The sequence below is a fragment of the Triturus cristatus genome, chromosome 2_1, assembly GCF_964204655.1.
Source record: "Triturus cristatus chromosome 2_1, aTriCri1.1, whole genome shotgun sequence".
Classification (NCBI taxonomy): domain Eukaryota; kingdom Metazoa; phylum Chordata; class Amphibia; order Caudata; family Salamandridae; genus Triturus; species Triturus cristatus.
In genome coordinates, this window is record NC_140581.1 from 248,256,526 (window position 1) to 248,283,536 (window position 27,011).

The 27,011-nt window shown below is 42.3% G+C and overlaps 1 protein-coding gene across 1 annotated transcript in view; it reads right to left on the minus strand.

Moving 5' to 3' along the window:
* ADAMTS12 (ADAM metallopeptidase with thrombospondin type 1 motif 12) overlaps positions 1-27,011 on the minus strand; it is a 4,274,824-nt gene that overhangs the window by 1,052,314 nt on the left and 3,195,499 nt on the right. Inside the window, exon 17 of the mRNA XM_085630806.1 lies at positions 11,233-11,359. Coding sequence (XP_085486932.1) covers positions 11,233-11,359 — 127 coding nt within the window. The remainder of the gene's footprint in view (positions 1-11,232; positions 11,360-27,011) is intronic.

Genomic DNA, 27,011 nt, shown 5'->3' on the forward strand with positions numbered 1-27,011 from the left:
CTCGTGGAGCCTATTCAAACCTTATCAAGGAACTATTCAGCTCCTGGGTGACAGTTGGAAGATCAGGCAAATAGGCTTCCAGAGGCTTCAGGCAGGCTAAATGCAACTTTTTTTTAAATTAACGTATGAAAAATATTTGCTACCAATCAGACTTGACCAATTGATTGGATTTATAATAGATATTTTAAAAACTCAAAAAAAGAACTTTTGTATCAGGTTCCTAAGCAGAGATAACTTTCTTACATTTAATAATGTATCTCAGTACTTTCCTATGCAACAGCTAACACTGCTACAGTGAAAATATCTTTTAGGGGATTGTCATTGCAAAACCATGTTTAACATTACACTTTTAGAGGTCCTGCTTTTTAATAGCATGCACTCACCTTATGGGCATGTAAGGCCTATTTAGGGGTGACGTATTAGTATTTGAAAGGAGGGGCCGAATTTGCAGTTTAAGCCTGCATTGCAAGGTTACTGGTGGCAGGCCTGAAGTCATGTTTTGCATGGTTACTTTAGTGGTCGCACAATGTGTGCACCAGTCTAGAAGTGACATTTAATTGACATGCCCTGGGTCCACTTTGTACTATATACTACGGATTTACAGGTACGTTGTACCTGCCAATTGGGTGTTTACCAAATGAACATATTTTCAGAGGTCAGAGTACTGGACACTTGACAACAATATCTGAGTGGGCAGAGTCCTAAAACATGCAGAGCAAACTAGCAAAAAATGGGGGTGACCAAACAAAAAGGGCCAGTCTCCTACACTGTTAGGCTGAAATTGTAACTGTCTACTGCGACCATTGACTACCAACGGCGCTTAGTGCTTTCTGTCACTAGTTTCCCTTTAATCTTTAAAAACTGATATCTGCAGTTTCACTTGTAGGACTTTTGACATTTTGGTGTCATTTTTGTTTATTAAATTCTACTTTATTATTCTTATTCAGTTTGTATTTCTTTTTTGTTTCGAATTTTAGACATTATTCCTGTTTTGGCAGGGCATAAACACTATACATACACATTACCCTAAGATAAGCCTGTCTCCTCTGCGCCATAACTACCAGGAGGGTATTCTTTCAGTACATAATGCTATGCTTAGTCTTCATTTAAAAGGGTTCCTACTTTGTATGTGTGATGTACGGTGGTGCACACATGCAAAGTTGGAAAAGAAAGCGGAAACAAAAGCATTTCTTCTGATTCTGATTCGGCGCACAGCAGTGAGATAAGATGGCCGCCACGTAGCGCTCCTACTAAAGAGTTGAGGATAGTTTTTGTTAGGAGGAACATTTCCTTCACCAAAGATCCACTCCTCTTCTTCTAATGGCGTCATAAGTTCTCAGGAGTACCGGGGTAGGTTACTAGACCCTGACACAGTCTTTAAGCAATGTTATATGCCTTGCACCCGCTGCTGCCATCACACATTTAAATAGAGCTGCCATTTTGCAATGCTCCCAGCCTGTTTTCCCCTCATCCCAAAAATGGAGCTCAAATATTCACAATGCTCATAACGAGAGTATAAGCTGATACTACTTAACATATTTTTTCCATACATATTCTATTCTGTTATTTTAATAAAAGTGAAGAACTTTATTACTGGAACTTTCCTATTTCAAGGACATAAGAATTTAGTGTGCAGCTACATAATTGCCCAGCTGACTTACCTTTGGTTCACCTCCTCTGATTGAGCACTCTATTACTTCAAACATTTCCTAAAATTCTTCTAACACTTTCTTTTACCACAGAAAATTATCCTCAAGTCGCTGGCTTGTTGTGTCGCTATAAATACCACTAATCACTAGTCGATTCTCTCAGAGGGGACTATGATAATCTGTGTTTTGTATTACCACAAAGTAAAATGGAAGCTGGGCACTCATCCAAAGCCCATGCTTCTACTGCCTCCAGTGGTAACGGCTGTAAAGATTCTGGTGGAAATGCAAACAAAAGGGGCAAGAAAGATCCATCTTCCACCACTAAATCACCATTGCCTTAGATGCTGGAAGACATTATGGTAAAAATTTAAAAAAATGAGACCATTTATCGTGAAGACAAGCACAGCACTCCAGAGAATTGAAGATAAATGGCCTCGATTCAAGGCTTACTGAGGTCAAACAGCGAGCCAGTGATGTGCAGGATGTTGCAGCGAAATTGGACCAGAAGAACTAGAAAATCAAAATCAACACAATATTGTGCTCCCCTCAGAAACATAGATGAACTTAATTTGGGATGCCTTTAATTCGACCATCAGGGGTTTCATAATAGATTATATTTCAATCAAGGGAAAAAAGAACACTCAAACAATCCTCACAACTTTTAAAACAGATTACATTTTTAGAAAATGAATACTTCTCTTCTGATAAAACAGATATCTTGCTCGGGTCAATAAACTGTAAAATACAGTATAATAAACAATCCTGGGACAATGCTTGTACCAGCGTACTTAAATGTAACATTAAAACGTTTGGTGGTCGCAACAAAACCACAAAAATCATTGACCAATTTCCTCAAAATTTTGAAGCAAGTGTGCAAGATAATAGCCATCACAGACAACAACAGGGTCAGCCACACGAGCAATTCCAAAATACTTGAGTGATTCACAAAATACTATAATAAACTTTACACCTCTGAGTTGTCTCCTATCCTTAAATAAATAGATGATTTTTTTCCAATCAATTCCTAAAACATCTGACCACATAGTGGATCTTTTGTCCCTAGACACTGCAATCTCTGAGCAAGAGATTAAAAAAAGCATTACAAAACTTTCAAAGTATAAAGCTCCCAGGATCGATGGCTTCTTGGTGCAATTCTATTCCCATTATCAACAACTTTTAATTCCAAAGTTATTACTTTTAACCATGCACTGTTTCAGTAAAGGGAACATGCAAAGTCCATTCTTTAAAGCTATGCTCCCTGAAAAAGGGAAGGATTTATCTAACTGCGGACATTATAGACACATTTACCTCATTAACACTGATTGCAAGATCTTTGCTAAAAAGATTGCATTACTCATCAAGTCATCATCAATTTAGTGGGCAAACATCAACCAGGTTTTGTGAAGGGACACTACATCCCTGATAATTCCAAAACTCTCCTCAATACTTTCCACATAGCCTCCAAATTAAACTCTCTGTTGGCTGTCATAACCCTAGACATCAAAATAGCCTTTGACCGTGTTAACTGAGAATTCATGTTCAGAGCTTTGAAATTGTATGGTTTTAGTCCCCAAATTCTTAAATATATTTGTTTATCATACTCTGAGCCTTCTACTTCCATTTTGGTTAATGGCAAACAGACATGTTATTTTCCTCTTCATAGAGGAATCAGACAAGAATGCCCAAATGCCCCCTTTTATTTATTTTATGCTTAGAACCCTTTTTGGAAAAACGTTTTCAGGTTTTCAGTAGAAGCATATGGAGGTAAAATTCACAGCATACGCTGATGATATTTTGTTATATGTATCAAATCCACATACCACAATCATTGAATTTTTCTTATTACTAAATGAATATTCTACAGTATCAGGATACAAACAGAATGTAGGAAAATCAGAGGTAATGCCATTAAATGAATATTGTTTTCCCAACATTTTTAAGGACATGGAATTCTAAGCGTGTTAAATGTTTAGGTATTCTATACTCAAATACCATCAAAGAAACCATTAAATTTAATTTCACTGAAGTCAATTAAAAAATCTCGAATTTGGCTGAACTTTTGTTCTCTGTATACTTGTCCTGGTGGGGTAGACTAGCTACGATTAAAATGATGATGCTACCAATAATTAATTTATATTTGCCCATGCTTCCAGTAACACTTTTAAACAATTTATTTTTTAAACTATCAATTGTTCATTGGTAAGATGCCTATGGAATACAAGCAAGCAAAGAATTTCACTAGCAAAACTCCAACAATCTAAATACAAAGGATGGATCAATTTCCCAAAACCCAGGCAATATCATTCTGTTTTCACACTTAAGCCAAATTTGGACCTCTCTATTGCTAACACCATTCATCAACAGTTTGGAGTCAATTACAGCATACACAGATCACACGCTGTCTCGACACTGTACCATACAATACATACTCAACCAGAAATGGAGCGATGCCATGCCCGCATACAATGGGATGCGGAGCTTGGCTGCGTGATATCTGATAAGCAATGGACGTATTGCTGCCTGTAAGTTTCAGCAAATAGCAGGCAGCAGCTCACACACTTTTAAATTCCTGCACCACCTATATTACAGGCCAAAGCGGTACAAAGGGGGGTGGTGATGGACAAAGCATCAGAACCAATCAAACACTCACACCCAGTCAACAGATCTGGGTTTGATCCATCACCGTTCTTTAGCGCACTCTGCCACCCCAGTTCAGACATGGCCATATGCAAATCAGTCTGACCCTGTGCCTCATGGGAACAGTCCAGCCCGAACTGCCAAGCCATGCCTTCCCTGGACCGGAAACAAGCTTCCTAGGACCGGTTTCTGGCATTTCAGCCATCTTCAGCCAGGCTTGCTTGAATCCAGTGGCAAAGTGAGCAAGGGACTCACGTCTGAGCATACCCTTTTTACAGGCCAGTCAAAATGCACAAATACAAACTGCAAAATACAGATATGTGTGCAAGGTGTGGTGTGGAAGGGGCCGATTTCCTCCACTTAGCATGGAACTGCGCAGGTGTACATGAATACTGATGACAGGTCTTCGTTGCTTTGGAGCAGATGACATAATTGACCATCGTAATGACCCCACGACTAGCGCTGCTGGGTTATACTGAACTTATAGACAAGCCATTCCACAGATATGCTGCATTGGCACTATTGATGGCCAAACGCCGAGCAGCAAGTAGATGGGGGCGGGCTCCGAAATTCAAAGATTGGATTACTGATTTAATGTATTGTCATGAACAACTGACTAATTATGCAGAATTGCTCCCCATGGCTTCACGTCCTAAGGATATATGGAGTCCATTGCAGAGCAATCTCCTAGCACACCCAGTAGACATGACAGATGTAAATTGGCGGTCGGAGACATGAACTGTAGTGTGCAGCTGGATATAGCTATCTGGTTGCAGGAGATTGGGTTGATGGCTAAGTCATGACTGGATACTGTTCTGAGGATTTGTCATAGCATGCTGATCCTTACTGTTTATCAGAATCTGCCAAATGGTTACCTCCCATAGATGTCGCCATTCTGCACTTCCCAATGTATTATATTTTTTTCTTGGCATATCAGGACCAAGAAGGGACGCCAGAAAGGAATGATCTACAATGTACTCCTCATCACAACTTTGTAAAAGATGCGGATGTTCCTTGAGAATGCATAGATCCGCCCATAATGATTGTATGCTACATGTTCGTTGTGATTCATAAAAAAGCTCAATAAATACAATTAAAAAAAAAAATGACAGTATGCACAGATTCCACCATTTTCACTACAGGAAGCCACCTACATTTCTTAACCACCAAAGGCCCTTTTCCACCCATACTCACTCATTCTATTTCCATTGCCACACCTCAAATTATCAATTCTAATTTCCCCCCAGAACGTCTTGAACAAACACCCACATGGTACAATAAGCACATCAAATTAAAAAATCAAGTACTCTCATGGAAAAAATGGATATATGAAGGAATTATAAACATAGGTCATATAATCTCTAAAGATTCACTTCTAGAATGTAATTATATTTAACAAAAATATGGAATACCTCCCTATTATACTGCTCAATATTATCACCCTGAGACTACCTTCTTCAATTTCTCTCACAATCCTCTCTTCCTGTATCCAACACACAACTTTCCTATTCCCCTCTGGATTTTTCATCACAAATGAAAGCATCCTGCTTATACAAAACTTCAAATATTTCCTCCATACAAAGAATAAAATCGAAAATAGAATTACAATGAGAAATGGACCTCCACCAAGAACACTGCTTTCACACTTGGAAATCAGTATGGGCCAAGATACATACCACTTCCCGCTCTTCATTTGAGCGTGGGGGCATTGACCCACCATCTCTGCTGCCCCCACTCACATTGCCAATTCAAAGTGCCACATCAATATATACTGCAACTGCGGCGTGTTTTATCTGTTTGCACATGTTTGTGTAGGGCAGGGCAAATCCTGCTGATTGGCTGTAAGCAGCTAAAGCCTGGTGTACATGTCTGGTTGGACAGGTCTGTTACTGTGGCCAACCAGACATGCGCACTTTAGGATTCTGAAATACACTGATAATGAGCCTGGGGAAAACGCAGCACAGCTGCCCCAGTCTCCTTTGGAGTGCTGGGTTACCCTGCTCACTCCAATCCTTGCTTTGCTCTCGTTATTTTTAATAGTAAATCAGCATGAAAGGAAGGCATGGATTGGTTGTTTTTAAAGCAGTTCAGGCTGATGTGACATGGCTGGATTTATTGCTGTCTGGTGGTGATGGAGCACACAGTAAGTTTGGCGTCAGCACCAAGAGTGGCAGCGGTGTTTGTATGCTCTCCATCGCGCCCCAAAATGCTGAAAAAAGGAACAGATGAGCAAGCGGGATGAGAGAGTTCAGGTATCGCAGGTAGGTTTATGGCAAATGCAGAGGGTGGGGATTTGTCAATTCACAGACATACTCTACAGTGGGACAGGTTTAATGTAATAGTGGTAATGGCTCCGAAGTCTCTAGGCACTGTTGCAACATACTCTGCTTTGGGACAGGTTTAATGCAATAGTGGTAATGGCTCCTAAGTCGCAAGTCCCTGTTGCATGAAACCCGTCTTACTGCATGGAGTGTCTGTGAGTGTCTGTGAGTTAAAATGTGGAAGGACCAGAAATGTTGACTTATTGGCTAGGGAAGCAGGTTTAAGTCTTGGCACCGCTTAACATCCTGTGATTCTGGGCAAATCTCTTAATCTCCCCCGTGTGCATAAAAAATTAAGGTAAACCTGTATAATGTTACTTTACTGGTGCTTAAGTAAGGCACTTCAAAACATTTGGGTCGAGTTCATGCGCTAGACTGATTTTATAGTGCAAAATCTGAGTTATTGAGCCTAAAGGCACTGCTAGATTCTCATAATGCCCGCAAAAATAGTTACTTTGCTCTTCCACACCATTTGTATATGTCACCAACCGCCACTGCTAAAACAGGGCTCAATTGGCTTACACTGGATTGGAATATTTATTTTACTTATAAGTCCCTAGTATATGTGACTGCAATTATCCAGGATTTATAAATTAAATGTTACTAGTGGGCCTGTTGCACCCATTGTGCCACTCCATTAGTTAGCACTGAAAAACTTTTCTCAGGCCAGCCGCCTGTAGTTAAGTTTAAAACTGCCAATTCGACCTGGCAAATGAACCTTTATCCAGGCCTAATCCTTTCTTTTTAAACATATAAGTCGCCCCTACAGTAGGCCAGAAAGAGCACAAAGAGCAAGGTGCATTGTATTTAAAAACTAGGATATGATGTTTTGAAGTTTTACATGTCCTGGTAGTGAAAAACTCCTAAACTCATATTTCACTACTTTAAGGTCTGTCTCGCCCATTGGATAACATTGGGTTAGCTATTTTTTTTTTTAAAGTACTAACTTTTGATTGGGCACATATAAGGAAAGTCAATTACAGACTCAAATAAATTGTAATATTAAATCCTCTTTACAGGTAAAGTTTGGGGAGAGGACGTGGTCTGACGGCTGAAGCTGCCGACTTTGGAGCTGGGAAACCAAGGTTCGAGGCTCGGGTCGCGTCAACATCCTGTGATTCTGGGCAAATCACTTAATCTCCCCGTGCCTACCAAAATTATTTTGTTTTAAATGAATGTGTCCTTGTGTAATGTAACCGGTGCTCAATGTAAAGTGCTCCAATACCTTCGGGTCGAGTTCGCGCTATATAAATCTGCAAAACAAAAAAGAAAGTTGCATTTGAAGTCACAATTCTGAAAATGCCACTTTTAGAGAGTTGGCCTTTTCTTTTCCTAACCAATTGGTGCCTTCTGTCTGTGTCTTGGGTCACATGACTGTGAATAACTTGGCCGTTGGCCTTTGTGTATTTCTCCCAGACTGTGAGACAAAGGGGGATAAGGTGTTTTACAGGATGAGCCATCCTGCCGGAATGGGTGAGGCAGAGCTGTTCCCTGTCCCACCTTACTTTCAAGGGACTGCCTCCAGCACATACACAAAAGGAACCTTGCACCAGCCTTTTGTATCCCCGAACTGTCTAGAGTCTGGGCAGGGGATGGGAAATACGTTCCAGAGCTAGGTGTGGGGGTAGCCAGGGTGTCACTCACCGCTTCACTTCCTTCAAAGTCTGGCATCAGGCATAAATATATGACCTCCTGCACCGCCTCTACAGCACACTCCTGGAAAAAGACTTCAGACTGACTGCCTTATACTTGAGAGTGCTGCCCTGCTGCTTGACGCCTGGCTTGTTATCCAGAGGGCTCCCCTGCTGTTTGTTACAAGAGGACTACCTGACACTTGAGACCTGCCTTGCTCCAAAGAAGACTATGCTGCTGCTTCAGGCCTGTCTTACTGCTTGAAGGAGAGAACACTATCTCCTTCTCTTTGAACCTGAGGCTACCAGAGTGACTAAAGGCTAGATGGATGGCCTCCTGTGTGAGCTACAGGCATGTAACCATCTCCAGAGACCTTAAAATACACACCTGGCCTCGGCTGGAGTAAATCCTGACCTCCCAAGTGGTGCCCCCAGGTACCAGACCTTTGGAAGCTGTCTTAGAGATGTTGCTGCTGTATAACCCGGACAATTGGGACTTAGAGACATTTTCACCAAAAAGCACCAGAAGAACTGACAGAAGACTGAGACCTTCCTGCAAGCCGATCACCCAAGGTGCATCACCGGTCAGCCTAACTTTGTGTTAGCTCCCACTATCTTCTTCTCTGTAGTTGCAGCAAATCCTGTTCAGATGGACCTCTGAGCAGCAGCATTTGGCCTCACCAAGCGCTCTCGACTATGGCTTTCAGCTTTGTTCCATTGGAGATTTTCAACTTCCAAAAAGTTGTGTAAAAATCTTCACTAGACTAAATGGCAAAAGGCTCCCTATCGATGACCATGATCTCCTTGACCTGGAAATCCCACTTTTCCCTCTCAGAACTTTTTCATGCCATTGTCAATGGCTTCACCAAGACCTCTGCCAACGGCTTCCCAATTATGTCGCCTCTGACACAGCATGGTGCCTTGCCCCACTGAACTCTACCTTCTCCTGGACGTAAACTGAGACCGGACCCAATCCACCTCATGCATCTGAACCACACTCCATCGTGGGTAGCCTTAACTTTTGACTTCGCCTCTGTCTTGCATGTCCAGATAGCCACAGTTTGTGCTTTGAGCTTTCAGGTGCTAGATCTCACTAAAAACTTTAAAAAAATCAAAACTCTGGTTTTACTGATCGGATTTAATTAATTTTTGTGTAATTTTATTTATTATTTTTCTAAATTAGTGTGGGATTTTTCTTTTGTTGTATTTTCATTTTATATTTGGTTGTGTACTGCATAAATACTTCACACATGGCTTCTAAGTTAAGCCTGACTGCTTTTGTGGCAAGCTACAATAAGGTTAAGTGCAGATTAATCAAGTGACTTTTGTGGATCACCTCAACAACGATTGTGGCTGTTGCTTGAGAAGGGTTTACACCCCCATCAACCAACATCCCAATTTCTTACACCTTTCATTTAGTTTGTTTTCATTGGGATTACAATGGAGAGATTTCACTGAGGACAAATAAGGCCTTCTTTTGCAAGGTTGCGGAATTGATGAAAAATTATAGGTTAATATTGTATTTATGTCATAATGAGAAACATTGAAAGAAAAATAGGTTTGACTTTTTCTGCCTTCTAGTTTCTGCCAACTCGTGATGCCTGTTGGTCGTATTCCTCTATATTTCAATAAAGGCAGTATGCTTCAGAGACTCCTGTAGCTTGACGTCGTTTCAAGGTTATTTAAATCCCATTATTTAAATAAAAGGTGCTACAGTTTATAACTGTGATGTAAACGGTTTTAAATTACAACAATTTCCATGCTTCCCTACCACTGCATGAGATCCGCTACCTTACCTTTCACTATATTATCACTATATCTGCCCAAGAAGCAAGACCCGTCAGCCTGACTTCGTGGTAGCTCCTGCTACATTCTTCTATGGAATATCAACAAATCCTGTCCAGCTGGACCTCGGAGCAGCAGTAGTTGGCCTTGCAGATCTCTCTCGACTATGGCTTTTAGCTTCGTACCATTGGAGGTTTTCAATTTCCCAAAATTTGTGTAAATCTGAAGGGAAAAATATTCACTGGACTCGATAGTGACAGGCTCCCCATTGACAACGATGAAATCCTTGGCCTGGAAATCCAGCTTTTCCCTCAATCAGTAACCTAATTTCTTACAACTTTCATATAGTTTATGTATTAGCATAATATCCAGGTCGTTTTTCTAGGTATTTAACCAATTAATTAAGTGCTCTACATCAACCGCATTCCTAACTTAATTTTTACACCAAAATTTCCAGAATCTTAATTATTCTTTCCTAAATGCAATTGCAATAATTTTCTCTTCTGTTATTTATATATAAATATACATGAACTATGCTGTGACTGTAAAAATATGTAAGTTATTTAATGTTCATTAATTTAATGTAATCCACCGATCTTTAAATGTATGCAAATAATTTTCAATGTATTTTATCTTTTATCTTACCCTGATGTATTTAACCTTACCCTGATGTTTTCTGTTTATTTAAAATACTTATAAGCCATTTAATATTTTTGGACTAACATATTCCAACCTGCAAGTATGTAATTCAATTTTAATCAACTTACATTGTTTATGTAAATTTTACCTTTTTATATATGTTTTTAGATTAAATATATATATATATTTAATTGGTTTATGTCTGGGACTTACTTCTCCTTAGTATTTTTTAGCTTTTATTTTATTGAGTTCACATCAAGATCTATGGTGCCACGAACATTTTTCGATGCACTATTTATTATTTTTGTCATTATTGATTGCAGCGTCCATACCTAGGTGAAAAGCAATGTCATACAAGTAAAGCACTTGCCATACTGCACAGCAGAACACATTTATAAGAAATACAATTAGATCATGCAAATGAAACAAATAATGAATGAAGAAGAAGCAGAAATGTATACTTCATGTGCTGATATTGCTTTAAAATCCAAAGTTGTTCTAATTAGTACTGCTTCTTGTAAAGTGGTAAATGCAACAATAAATGCATGCAGAAGACTATACAATTGTTACCTGGGTGGACAATCCCGTTCATTGCACTTTTTTTGTCGTGCTGCTGGTTGTGTTTGGGCATCACAAAAGGTTTTCTTGACTACCCCTCTCCCTCTTTTAACACAGTAAGCAATTTGTTTCTTAAGACCTGCAAACCAAACAAAAATATATTTATTGTTATTTTAGCATACTGTTGGCTCTTTCCTAAAAGTACGTTTTCGTCTGCTAAGCCCAATTTGAGGGCAAGTGAGTTAAATGAACAGATTTGGGCATCACGCTTCCTTTCTCATTGGAAAAAAATGTTTTTCAGTTACTTTCTAAGGATTTTTTACAATTTATATTGTTGTCAACCTCTGATGTGCAAGGCCATACAACCAACCAAGCGTAAGCTGCCATTTCGTATTCCGCAAAGCCATTGGATGTGTGCTGCGGGGTTCCAAAATAGGGCTCAACCTGAGGCAAGTCCTTGCACCCCACTTGCTGTGAGCGATCAACCCTCACTTAACACGCCCTTTGGTCCTGTGCATCAAGGATGACCGCAGAGTCTAGCCTATGGGCGGCTCACAGAATCAACCTGGCATGAGTTGCGAGCATGTGCTGGCAGTGGCCCAGGCCCAGAGCCCAACCTGCCATGAGTGGCCTACTACTGCTGCACATGGCCTTTGGCAATGTACTGCGATGGTTGGGAATATGGTCTGGCCTTTGGTCCAACCTGCAGTGAGCACACAACCATGCTTGCATGGCATTAGGCTGTGAGGAGCCGGGATTGGTTGTTGTCCCTGTGACCAACCTACTTTGGGGTTCTAACTCGTGGCTGCCAACAGTATAGTGAACCCTGGCTATGCATGCCGCAACAAGGTTTTTTCTAAATGTGTTTAATGAGAAAATGATTTCCTTATATTTTCTCATGTATTTATTTATTTTTTTAATGACAATTAGCAATTTTAATGAATTTGTGATTTTCAGTACATACGGATGCCTTTTTCACTACTCACAAAAGAATGACTGCTAGATGTTATTTCTTTTATGGGCCATTTCCCAAGTCACTGGGAGCCTGAAGCCAGGCACCTCCCATGGTACTCATCCCTGCTTTTACATTTTTTTCCCACAGCCCAAAAATAGTGTGTTTTCTTGTGTGCAAATTGCAAATTTCCTGATGGTGGAAAAAATAAGTCCCCTTAATCAGCCAATCACATTTGACAAAATAGTCAAATGTGTTTGACAGGATTCACAATTTTCTAAATTGTGATTTTAAATAGCAAATATTTACAAACACATAAACCCATCTAAGCCTACCTAGCAACTTTACGCAATGCACGTAAAGCACACTCTGCGATTGAAGTTATAAGATCATGCCGAGTTTTGCACAAATCCATTCAGCAATTTTTGCTTCAGGTATAAGCAAATTTATAATGGGAGTAAAAATGGGAAAACATATCTCTTTTTTGCCTCCTTAACTTTTTATTCATCTCCACACATTTTTACGACAATTAGTTTTCCAGGCCCTACATGACAATGTTAAGCGATTACCAATTTTGCTCCATGGGGGTAAAAAAATGCCTTTTTGATAGAAAGTGCACCCGAACCAATACTACACAATGGCAATGCAAATCACATGCCATAACATAAATAAAACCAATATGTAACATTGTCTAAGAGTACAACTCCAGTAAATAGCAATCAATACTCAAACAGTAAATAACACTAGAACAGAATATTCATTTTTTGCCTCTTTGGTAGGGCTAATGCTATTGTGGTAAGTAATGCGACCTGCAACATTGTTCATGCCATTTGTAGTCTGCCTTGAAGAAACCCAGCGGTATCCTTTAATTAATAAAGTTTATTCAGTGATAATTGCATAAACAATGTAACGTATTGATTGCTCATGACTTTTGTCAAACGTTAAAATGGTGGCTGCCTTACTGTTTTGTACAAATTTATCATGATCATAAACCTAAAAGTAATACTATGCAATTCATTTATCTTTACTCCACTCATCGAAAAAATTTTAAAAAAACATCAGAATTTTCATCTAGATCAAAGATAAAATAATATATCTCTTTTGAAAATGGGAAGGGAGCGAAAGAAAATATTTAATCAATGACCAAACAAGACAGTATATATGTAGAAAAAATATGTACAGTACATGTAGAGAATATTAGTTAGATATATACATCCATATTACCTACTGGGGGTTGCCAGTGGGTAGTTATAGTTAGGACCTAGTTTCCATAGGGCAAGCATTTTTTGACTTGCCCATACTTTAGTGCCATTTGACGAATCTCCACAAAATTTTCCTAAAAAAGTGTGCTGGCAATTCTTGTTACTCATGGGAAGTTTCGGGCTGATCCGTCAAGACAGGGGCGAGAAAAAGGGAGGGTAGAAAAAAGTGTGTTTCCCATGTTAATTCCCTTAGGCATTTTAGACATGACAAAAGCCTGAACTGCTGAACAGAAGTACACACAATTTGGCAGAAAGGTAGCTGTGGGCCCAGAAAGTGACCTTTTTGTAAATTGGTGTAAACCCGTTCAGTAGTTTTGGAGCTATTAAAGAAAAACTAAATTGAGATATCTAGGGCAGAGAAGGCTCAGCAAACCCCCACGATCTTGTGCTGAGATCTAAATGGCTGCCAACACTTCGACCAGGAAGTGTTGGTAGCCATCTTGGGGCTTGGCTTCAGCCGAGTCCCTGATAATAGGTTAAAAAACAAAAACAAAAGAGGAGCAGGGTAGTAATACCCTGACCCCTTGCTCTGGTCACCAGGGCAAATAAGCTTTCATTTTTATTTTCGCCGAAAATTGCAGCTGATCTATGACCCCGGTAAAAAAGAAAAAAAGGCCACGCTTGTTTGTTAAAAAGCCCCCGGGTGGGCAAGTTCCCAGGGGCATTGCTTAAAAGAAGAATGGGATACATGGAGCCCCCCTCCTGAGGCTCATTGGGCCCTGGAGCCCACCACCTCCTTTGGGGCTATATTTATAATATAGGAGGAGGCGCATGGTGCCCCCTTACTGATAGTCTATAAGCCCCGGGGGGCACAACCTCCCTGCAAGCAAACCAATAGAAATGGGGGGCTCCCACAAGACCTGGGGACCACCAATTCCCTGAAGATAAATAACAGTTAATGGAAGGACCTGCGGACCCCCTGGGGACCATCACCTCCCCGGGGCCAAATACTTTAAAAACAATGGAAAATGGGCCACTGGGTCATTCTAGGCTCTGGGGACCACCACTTCTCTGGGGCAGACCCTTGAAATTCAAAAGACAGGGCCGCACAACCCTCCTCCTGGAGCCAATAATGGCCCTGGGGACTGCCGCCCCTTAGGGCCAGCTCCTGCATTGTCCCAGGGTGCCCACCAAGCTTTAGCTTGCCGGGAGGTGTGACAGCTCCCGGCAAGCAAAAGCAAACACTATGGTTCCAGTGGGCGGGTGCTGTCAAAGTACTCCGCCCAAAGAACCCTGCCCACTGGAAGTGGAGGATTCATTTCTTTCCCTGCCCGCAGACATGCGGGCTGGTAATAGCAGAAACTGTTGCTTCTGCATGGAGGATGCTGCCTTTTTGGCAGCTCCCTCCATGCAGCAGCAGTGCTGGCTCCTGCAGGAGGCTGGGAGGTGGCTGGGTCCGCAGAGGCCTTGAGGCTCACCCCACGAACCCAAGGCAGGCAGAAAGCTGCAAAATAAAGTTCAGAAATAGGCAGAATACAGGTCAGAAATTAGCAGAAAGCAGTAGAATAAAGGTCAGAAACAAGCAGAAAAGAGCAAAATAAAGGTGAGAAACAAACAGAAAGAGGCAGAATTAAGATCAACAGTGAGCAGAAAGACGCAAGATAAAGGTGAGAAACAAGTAGAAAGAGGCAGAACAAAGGTCAGAAACGATCAGAAAGAGGCGGAATTAAGGTCAGCAATAAGCAGAAAGAGGCCATACAAAGGTGAGAAATAAGCAGAAAGAGGCAGAATAGAGGTTCAGAAATGAGCAGAAAGAAGCAAAATTGAGGTCAGAAACAAGCAGCAAGAGGCAGAATAAAGGTCAGAAACAAGCAGAAGAAGGAAGAATAAAGGTAAGAAATTAGCAGAAAGACTGAGAATAAAGGTCAGCAACAAGCAGAAAGAGGCAAATCAAAGTTCAGAAATGAGTAAGAAAGAGGCAGACTAAAGGTCAGAAACAAGTATAAAGAGTCATAATAGAGGTCTGAAATGAAGAGCAAGAAGCAGAATAAAAGTAAGAAACAAGTAGAAAGCGGCAGTAAAAAGGTCAGCAGAAACAGGCAAAATCGAAGTGAGAAACAAGCAGCAAGAGACGAAATAGAGATCAGAAACAAGCAGCAAGAGGCAGAATAAATGTCAGGATCGAGGAGAAAGAGGCAAAATAATGTGCAGAGTGAGCAGAAAGAAGCAACATTGAGTGCAGGAGCAAACAGAGAAAAGGCAGAAAAATCTGCAGAAAATAAGCAGAGTAGACACAAAACCGAAGGCATAAGAGGGTAGCGGACTGCAGGCAAGCTGAACAAGAGGACCATCACAGGGGGAGCTGGCACGAGGACCTGCTCCAGTGTGCCCCCCTGTTTTTTTAACCAGGGTCCCATTGAAAGACCCACTCATACAGTCAAGCACCCACTCGCAGGCACACTCACACACCCACTCACAGACCAACTCAGAGACTCATGGACCCACTGAAAGACACACTCAGACACTCATGCACCCATTCACACATTCATTCTAGCACTGATTCACTCACTAAAAGACTCAATGAGAGAAACACACATATACTTACAAACCTACTCAGAGACTCACATGCCTACTCACACACTAATGCACCCACTCACAGATCTACTCAGAGTCTCACACACCCACTCATAGTCCCACTCAGACACTCAAACACCCACTCACAAATCTACTGAGACACTCACACACCTACTCACAGATCCACTCAGAGACTCACAAACTCACTCCCAGACGCCCTCAGACACTTACTGATACACTCACAGACCCATTCTGAACTTAACTCATACAGATAGTCACAGCTCCACTCAGACACTCATGCACACACTCACTCAACCACTTAGAGAATCACACATCCACTCACCTACCAATACAGAAACTCACACACCCACTCTCAAATCAACTAAGACACTCACACCCTTACTCACGGATCCACTCAGAGACTCACACACTCACTCCCAGACCCACTCAGACACTTACTGACCCACTCACAGACCCATTCAGAACCTAACTCACACAACTACTCATGCACCCACTGACTCAACCACTTAGAGAATAACACATCCACTCACCTACCAACACAGCCACCCACACACCCACTCTCCAACGTTACAGGTTACAGTTAGGAAATACAAATAAAATAATTTGTCTGTGTGTGGCTGTGTGAGTGGCTGTAGGAGTGAGTGAGTGTGTGTGTGTCAGTAGTTGTATGGGTCTGTGAATGGGTATGTGAGTGGTTGTGTGGGTTTGTGAGTTGGTGTATGAGAGGTTGTATGGCATGTGAGAGGTTGTGTGAGTGGGTCTGTGGATGATGTCATCAGTGATTTCATTTGAGATGTCATAAATGATGTCATCGATGATGTCACTGACCATGCCATGAGTGATGTAATATGTGAGGTCATAAGCAGTGCATTGGGAGGTAACTATAACTGCTGAATTTCAATTGCTTTGTACGTCCCTGTAACCTTTGTTTGTTTTCAGTAAATATATATATATATACATATGAATACACACATAAACACACAAACATATATATATCATGCGATCCGCTCATGATACCTGCATAGAAAATTAGTGGGCCTGCCACGAGGGGTTTCACCATCCTGCTAGAGTCTCACGAGATCGTATGGGGAGAAGTAAAATAAAAAGGGACAAGGCTCAACCGATAGCTACCATTCTTATTACATAGTTGGATAAATGTTGTGATGAGTTTGGGTGGAGAACCAGAGATAGCTCAGTTTATCCATGGTGCTTTGGAGCTGAAAGAAGACTGTTTGAGTTGTGCTCATCAGAAGTGAATTTATGTCGAGCTGAAAGAGATTAGTGTCTTCATCTGTAATAAAGAAAAACTTCAAGTTCAGGTATTTAATAATATATTTTATAAACTTTGTTGTGAAGTGTCAGTAAGTGTAATAATGTTGGTAAAATTATTCTACACCATGTTTGCAGAGTGAAAAGATGTTTGGGAGGTGTAGATGTGTTAATATAGCTTTTGAGAGGTACACATTACAATGAAGAGATATGTGAGCAAGTCTTGCAGACTGTGATGAAAAATTAAGTGTCTCCAGAAAAAGAGAGGGGTCCTCCTCACCAAAGGGACAGGACACCAAAATGACACTAAGTCTAAAATAAGTTCCCTTTGGGATTCCTTAAAAGCATGCAGTAACATTCAAACACCACATTCAATCCAAGCAATCAATTACCAATAGAGTGTAGCAGTAGTCAAATCCCAATATGAACATTTTTATTAGATATATCTATACATTCAATTTAAAAACTATTTATAAACAATTTATTAAAATTATTTCAAAAAATCATATTAAGTATGAAATCATCAATTCGACAAAGATTTCATCTTGCTAAACAGAATATAAAAATCGACTGATTGAAATCGGAGGATGCACGGAGATTTTTAAGTCCTGGGACTTCGATTCCACAAATAGGATTAGTGGTGAAAATTGAAACAGTATTGGAAACCCTACTCTCTAAAGCATATAGACCGTGGAGAGACAATGAGGGATATGTGAGAATCTAACAAAGGATATTACAGATTGGTGAACAGTTGCCACAATCTTGTTTCATTCTGTGGACTATACAATCTCCAGGATCTACTAATCCAAGTGGAGTCCCACTACACACTGTGGCATATATTTAAGATCACATTTCTGGAGGGTTGTGACCATTTTGCCTATCTCCTTGTTCTATCCTAGTTTAAAGATATTGGAAGAAAGAAGGAACATTATTAAATCCATACTCCCAGACTTTGCCTAAAGTGCTGGGAGACAGTTCTTAAATAATCCTGAAGAAGGTAGTTGGACCTGCTTATACCACCGAAACGCGTCACCTCTTGGCCTTTAAATTACTGAACCATAAGGGTTCTTATGAATGTAATAATTTTATCAATTGCTGAACCATTTATAACAGTGGGTTTAGTAGTCGTATTAAGTGATTTGCACCATCATTTCTCCACATGTGGTGTTTTATATTGTGTTTAGCAAGATGAAATCTTTGTTGAATTGATGATTTCATACTTAATGTGATTTTTTGAAATAATTTTAATAAACTGTTTATAAATTGTTTTTAAATTGAATGTATAGATACATCTAATAAACATATTCATATTGGGTCTTTGGCTACTGTCACACTCTGTTGGGGATTGATTGGTTTGATTGAATGTGGTGTTTGAATATTACTGTATGCTTTTAAGGAATCCCGAAGGGAACTTATTTTAGACTTAGAAAAATTAAGTGTTACAACTAAATGTACTTGTAAATAAAGGATGCAGTGTTTATCAAATTATGAAACAAAGAATGTGGATTGTGTTAATTCAAGCTCTAGTATTTTATGAATCTCAGTGTGCATATACTTTAGCCCTACGAGATGTTTGTGCTGTGATATTGCTATTTCTAGAGTGAAACACCATGCTCAGTGTTAGCAAAGCTGTCTAAAGAGGCATGTGTTACTATATAAACTTTTATAAAATCCAAATTGATGGCATGTTAACATTTATTTGTGAAAAACAAAATGCCCTGGGCGCGGATGTGGAATATTTCTCAAGAAAGGAATAACAAGTTAGTGATACACTAGATATAACTATGTGATGTTGGATGAAAGATGTAGAAAACTTTACAGAATATAGTGAAGAATGACTGTCATTTAATGACTATACATTTTACTTTTTTGCGCAATTTTCTCTTTTTGTAGGAGTAAAATAGAAAACAGAAGTTGTGAACAAGAAAACTACCATGTGAGAAAATATAAGGAGGAGAAAAAGAAGTTATGTTCACTTTGTGTGAAGAGAGGAAACAATGATTCATTAGAGAAGTGATAATATTTGTTTTGCATCGAGGGACATTTTTGATCTTACACAAGCTTGTGCTGTGTAGCTCTACTTGTCTCTGAGGAAATAATTATCTGCTTAGCAGAAAAAAATTAGGTTTGCTAAAACAAGCAAGATTATTGTTGCGTTCAGCAGTGAGTACGTGAGCAGGCACAGTGTATCCAGGTTGAAAGGATGTGAAAGCACATGAAAGGCTCTTTAGCTCAGCAGCACAAGCTAACTCTGCCAGAGCAAGCCTTTGTGAACCCTTTTTAAAAAAACAGTATGCATGAAAAACTTTGCTGAGATGTTTTTGCTAGCAGGCCTCAAAACAAAAAACTGCCTTACCAAAGACTTTTTGCCAGGCGGAAGTGGCTGAGGTGGTGTAGCTACACCAGGCTGCTCATCGTAATGTGATGAAAACATCATAAAGTAGTAAAGTTGGTTGTTTCATAATTGTCGATATACTTTGTTAACATAGTTGTTGTAGATTTGTAATGTTGTTACCTTAAACAAGTTTAAAGTTACTACTGATTTGTTTGCTTAAATGTTGTTGTAGATTTGAATAGTCCTACAATATTGAAATGTTGACTAAAACTGGCAGTTCCATCTTCAGGCAATGCAGAAGTGCTATTGTATATATACGTACTATGTATATCCTTTATGCTACAGAGAATTGTTAATAGGAAAGGCAATTATTTCAATACGCAGGTATGGTGACTTCTCATGCAACAGTGAGGTTTCACTAGAGAGATCAGTCCTTGTTCTCATTGTAGTATACAGACCTCATACACAAGAGAGTTGTCAAAGAGGCAAGTACATCCCCATATTTTGCAATGCACTGCTATCAGCTGGTGAAGATGTGATAGTGGAGAGGGCAGTTCTTTTGCACATGTTACTAAATATGCTCATGACTCTGGAGAGAAGTTTCAGTGGAGAGGTATGCGCCGGTGCACACCCTACTATGCCTCATTGTCCCCATGAGGAGAAACCTGAGGAAGAGGTAAGTGTGTCCCCACATTTAACTAACCACACCAATCAAGCAAGACCTAGTTATGAGCAGAGAGGATAATCCATATCTATTCCCTACTACCCACAGCCTACTTTGCACATATATCATTCTGGGTAGAGTTATGCAAAACAGAGGGGCATATCAACAACGACCGGCGATAATTATCGCTGAGCGCACTTAGCGCTTGGATAATTATCGCCGGCTAGCGCCGATTTTTATCGCTGAGATAGCGTGCTATTAGCAACGCTTATCTCATCAGCGATAAAAATCCTAGCGCTAACTGGCTAACGTGAGATTATCGCTGGAAACCCAGCGATAATCTCACGTTAGCTTGCTGATAGGGACTCACAAACTTAGCCATGATATCCACCTTCCATAGGATATCATGGCTAAGTCAGTCCTGAAGCAGGTGTTAGGAAAGTAGCGATAACAGGTGTTATCGCTACTTTTCCTGACGCTATGCTGCATAGCGTGGGGCTTGATGATAGGAGAAATGTCGCTTAGCGATATTTCTCCTATCATGTCAGGTCAGGAACGCCCACTTTGCATCTCATTAGAGATGCAAAGCTGGGCGTTAGACATCCCCACGCTAAAGCAAGGTTTCACGCGTTAGCGTGGCCTTGCTAATATAGCGATAAAATTATCGCCGCTTTTCGGCCGAAAACAGCCGCTAAAGCGGCGATAATTTTTTATCGCCTCGTTGTAAATATGCCCCAGACTTCTAAGCATAGAGGTAATTTCATTCCCACACCTAACATATGCATCTGTCATCCTGGGGAGAGCTGTGACCAGAGAGGTAAGTTTTGTTTTACAGCCTCGTTTGCCCACCTATCATAAAAAGACACAGGTCACAGTAGACGGACCAGTCTCTCTATTCACCCTGTACTAGGAATACTTATCATGTAAGAAAAAAATGTCAGCAAACAGGGCACTTCCTCTCCACAGTCTACTATGCATACCTGTCAGCATGGGAAGAGGTATGAGCATAGAGATAAACTGTACTCAAACGCAACTACAGACATCTCTCACCCTGCTAAGATGTGTCCTTCCCAAACACCATTGCGTATCCCTGCTGCTCTAGGGAGAGGTGTCAGCAGAGAGGCCACTCCGTTCCAAAACCGTACGATACATTCATGTTGTTCTGGAGATAGGTTTTCAGAGTAGAGGAGAATGTGTCTTTCATTCTGGGAGAGCTGTGACTGGACAGTCAAATCCATTTCCACAACCTAATATATGTGGTTACTTTCCTGGGGAGAGGTCTCAGTGGAAAGGCCAGTACTTGTTATACTTACTATAGAACACTAAGGGGCCCATTTGGAGGCGGTCGGAAAATCTCCCGACCACCTTGGTAATGGAAAAAGACCGCCCGCAAGGACCGTGGCTTAACCGCTGGTCCAATTAGGATGCTCTGCAGTCAAAATCTGACCGCGGTGGTCAGATTCTGGCGATCAACATTGCGGCGATCGCTGCTGCCAGCAGCACCGCCGCGATGTCAAAAAGAGCAGATACTGCATATCCCTGCACTGCGTGGCAGGCACTGCACAGTGCCTGCCACCTGGTACAGGGACATGTAGGTATGGTACCCCCCAGTGCACCCTCACCCCCCAACACATTGGGGGCCCGCAATGGACCCCCAGAACATGTCTCTGCATGCCTTTCCATGGCGGTTCCACCACAGTGGAAAGGCTAGCTACCGCTGGCAACATAATCGTGCCGGCGGTGCTTGGCCCTGATCCGCAACAATTGTAGCGGTCCAGCTCTGCCCGCCAGGCAAGCAGGCGGACTGCTACTGGCGGAAATCTGGCAGGTGGAAAACCACACCGTGGCGGTCACGACCGCGATGCTAATCGGACCAACTGCTTTCCGTGTTTCAATGGCGGGCGAATGGCCATCCACCCGCCATCCTATTAGCCCCTAAATTCTTACATGTGTGGTGTGTACCTTCCCCACCCTACTATGCATACTGCTGAGCCTGGGGAAAGGTGTGAGTAGAGAGGCAGTCACCCTACTCTATATACTGGTTGCCTTCATACAAGGTGTCACTAGAGAGGCCAGTCTCTCTCCATGGTTTACTCTACATAGTTGTTAGTCTGTAGATTGGTGTCAGTGAAATCCCAGTTTCTCCTTACACCCAACAGTCCACTATTACTATACTGTTAAAATAGCTCATATGAGAGTCCACATTCTCCCCGCCCCCTTCTAATGGGGACTATAAGGCATAAGTGCTGTAATAAAGGAAAGTTCAAATTCTCACTCAAAATTTGTTTTACGATCTTGCAAGACTGATCTTTTTCTAATAATAATAAATGGACTTAAAGTAAATAAATGAGTATTAACGTGTGCTATGTACCAATGTTTTTGGGGCATGGCCAAGATGGCGGCAGCGCCGGATGCACCCTATTGAGCTCTGTGGCCAGCCCAAATAACATCCTTCAATTATCCTCTAAATCCAGCTGCTTTTTTCAGATTAAGACCACTGTGCTTGTTCCCACTATTGAGGGCTGCCGATTATGCAGCATGCGAGCAAGTGCCGTCATAACCTGGTCAACTGGGAGGCCCACAGTGGAGATCGGCTGTAAGGCCTAGGATGGGCCCTTCCTGAATGTGGCCCCATAGACACAAGGGGGCCGGGCCGAGCAGCCACCACTACAGGAGGAAGGGGTCAGGTCGCCTTCATCACCGCTATCCATGTGCCCACCTGGAGTACTGCTTACTGGCCCATTGGATGAGGTGATGGCAGTTTGATGGAGCCAGGGCCTCACGGGGACTTGCACACCTGCATTGGGCCCAGCAGATGTCCAATGGTGGAGGTTAGGGCGTACTGGGTTGTGCGCCGGCAGACTTCTTTGCGGGCCCCCTGACAGCAGCGGGACATTCAGAGCGATACTGATTGATTGGAGCAGCTCTGCGGTGCCCGCACACCTGATAATGTGATGATTGGCAAGCCAATGTGAAGAAGCAGATGCTGCATGCATTGCTGATATGCATTACTGAGGACTTCAGGGTGAGTTGATGCCACTGGTGCCTGTTACCTCTGGGCCTCCTACCCAGCACACTGACGCCCGATCCTCCTGGGGTTCCGAGTCTGCCCTGATGTGCACCCATCTAACCTGGGCTCAAGTGGGGGTGACATGACTATGAGTACCCCATAACTAGGGATCCCCCAAGAGCCTCCATTGTGGGACACTGTGAACATGGCAGTGGAAGACAAATTGCTTGCTATGGACACTCCGAATAGACAATGCCTGCGGAATAGCTCTGCTACTAGCCACAAATTGCCCCCATTTACTTGCATGGATTCCTTGATTTTTGTCAACTGGAGCAACAGTGCCGGACTTTAACCTGCAGATTACTTACCCCTGACTGATAGGGCTCACAACTCATTGTAACTTTTCAAATATATAGCGCCCTGGATTACGTAGCCAAATAACAGCACAAGAGCTTACATCATCTTCGTTAACTTGACCTACTCACCAACACTTGGTTTGTGGCTCTTGGTTGTCAAGGTATTCAAGAGTCCTGGCATGAAGGGGAAAACTACTGACCTTGACCACACCCGGTGACATTTCGGAAATGCATACTGACGAATTCATAAGGTGCTCCATTACCTGCTCTCAGCCCACAGGCCTGCGATCATGTGTCTCAGGCACTCCTTGTGGCTAGCTGATATTACCACCCTCACTGCACTACCCATGGGGCCATACTGTAAGGTCATAATAATGGTGAAACCTAAGGCCACCTAACCTCTGCCCTAAGGTAACATGAGTTGACGGTGCCCTCTACTCCCAGGGACTGGACTCTGCACACTATGAACCACCTTGAAGCTACTCTCCGAAACCCACTCCGCCCAGTTTGTCAAAGCATTGCAGGTCATTCTAGACACTAAAACCTTTCTTGAGGCCCAGATTGACACTGTTTCATTGGATGTGAATTTGCTTAGGGCCAACCACCGCAAGCTGGTTGACCAGGTGGATGAAACAGAGTCCGCCCTGACTACAATGAGACCCATGGTGCAGGAGCTATGGGTGCAGCAGAAGACCACGGAGGAGGAGATTGCTAGTCTACACCACCAGAGCAGACCATGCAGAGGGGCACTCTAGGTGCAACATGGAGAAGAGACTTCAGGCTCTGGAGTGGCTTGCCTAATTTCTCCATGAGAGGTCTTTCATGGTAACTGCCCCCTGTTTGCGTCTGGCAAACATCCAGTGAAACAAGGAGTGCCACAGGGCTCCTCCCTCAGTCCCCTGTTAATTAATATCTATGTTCAACCTTTAGCGGCAGTAGCCAGCAGCAGGGGTCTGACCATGGTCTCCTACGCTGACGATACTCAGTTGGTGGTGGCACTCTCTAATACCACCGAGCAGGACGCCCTTAAGTTTCAGGGCGACCTTGCGGCAGTGGCCGAGTGGTTGAACAGCAACTGCCTACAACTGAATTTCACCAAGTCAGAGGTACTGTTAGTAGGTAAGGACCATGGTCGATGGAGTGAACTCTGGTGGCCAGCCAGCTTAGGTACACCCCCTTCTCCCAAAACAGGCAGTAAAATACTTAGGGGTTTGGTTGGACTCTTCTTTAAACTATCGAGTCCAAACAAAAAAAATGGCAGGGACCTGTTTTGGCCTCCTACGGGGGCTTAGACCCTTGCTGGTTTTTTTTGACGCATCTATGCATCAGGTCATCATTCAGGCGACTGTTATGTCGAGACTCGATTATGCCTGTTTCCTCTATCTAGGGTCCAACAAAGTGGAGGTCTCAAGGTTGCAAAGGGCACAGAATGCAGCAGCAAGAACACTCTTACGTCTGCGCAAATCTTGCTCTGTGTCAAACGCCATCCACCCTCTTCATTGGATACCTGTGGCCAGACGCATTGAATTCAAAACCCTATGTATCTCTTTTAAGATTTTGAAACTGGCCACTCCCCCCATCCTGGCCGAGCTTCTGCTGCCATACGGACCGACACAACCTCTCCGCTCACAGGGTCAGCACCTGGTGGTGATTCCCCAGACACGTAGAGCTAGGGCTGGTGGCCGCTCTTTTCGTTACAGAGCCGCCACGCTCTGGAACTCACTCCCTGGGCAGATCTCTGGCCTTGCTTATTTAGCATTCAGAAAGACCATTAAGACTTATCTTTTCTCTGCATCTTAGTCCTTGCCGGCTTCCTTTGCTCTGTCAGTCTTTCCTGTAATAGCGCCGGGACGCCCCTTCGCTGGGACAACCGTCGCGCTTTATAAGACACGATAACATAACATAACAACAACATCCACCTACTGGGATTCCCTGAACATTCCGAGGGACCCAGTGTGGAGCTGTTTCTCGAGAACTGGCTGATGATGATGGTACTTGCGGATAAGGTGCCGGACTTCTTTTCCATAGAAAGGGCACTTAGAATACCAGGCAGACCACTCCTTCCGGTTGCCCCACCACATTCTGTCATCGCTCAACTTCATAATTACTGGGGCTGTGACTTGTTGCTACTGGAGTACCATGTGAAGAGCCCCTGCAATACAAAAATGCAGTGATCATAGCGTATCCTGACTTCACGATGAACGTACAGTGCCTTTGTAACTCCTACACAAAAGTCACACAGTGCATCTGCAAAATGAATTTTAAATATGAGTTTCTTTTTCAGTGAAGCTCAGAGTGATTGATGGTGAGAGTGTGGTCACCACTGGGTAGTTATAGTTCGGATCTTGTGTTGCTAATAGCCTTGGTGCTGTTTGCCGAATCGCCACTAAATTCTAAATAAAGACTGCTCTTTTGTGCCTAGTTTGTGCATGGAAAATTTCAAGCAGGGGATGAGACAAAAGAAGGGTCCCCAAGCACGTTTTCCACATTTATTTTCCCCTAGAAACATCAAGTAACTGTTCTTGCAGTTTTTTTATATAGTGCAAATTTAACCCACAGGTATAATATGCTTTACGTGAGTACCAGTTACATTACACAAGGACATATTCATTTTTGGTAGGTACAGGGAGATTAAGCAATTTGCCCAGATTCACAGGGCCAATACCAAAAACCGAACAGAAGCTGTCATGAGTGATGTAACATGTTGGGTAATGATGATTGCATGGTGAGGGTGTGAGTATTAGCTACCTTAGGGAACGAGTTATAGTTAGTTAAGATAACTATAACTGCTGCATATCTGTGTTTTTTTTGTTCAAAAGGGTACGTTGTTACTGAACATTTCACCTAACTATAACATTACTTTAACCTTTGTTTTTTTTCTGTGAATTTCTAGGATTCTTTTTAACATAGAGTAATATTTTGTTACCATACATAAAGCCAAGCCTTCACCGGCAGCCAACCCATGCTGCACACAGACTACAGCTGTGTAGAGTGGGGGGTTGACCACAGGGCCTGGCCATGGCCAACCCACCCAGAGGCACAACCTTTCATTGTTTATGGCATTGGCTGCAGGTCCTGCTTTGCAGCCAGGCTCTGCGTCCAACTCCCCACAGAAAGTCACATGGAGGCAGCCAACCCATGCCACACATGTGTGGGGTTGCCCGTGGGGCTTGACTTGCATCCTGGCCCTGTGTCCAACTCCCCGCATGCAGCCAACCTCACACTGTGCATGGCATTTGGCCATGCATAGCATGGGGTTAGCCACAGGGTCTGTCTGCCACCTCACAAGAGTTCCTCAGACGCAACTGTCAAAATATACCAAATTTACCTTATGTGTGAGTATATTTGCAGTGTGTGACAAGTGTGTTTCTTTTAGCTGAAAATGTTTTCATTGATATTTGCTCTGAA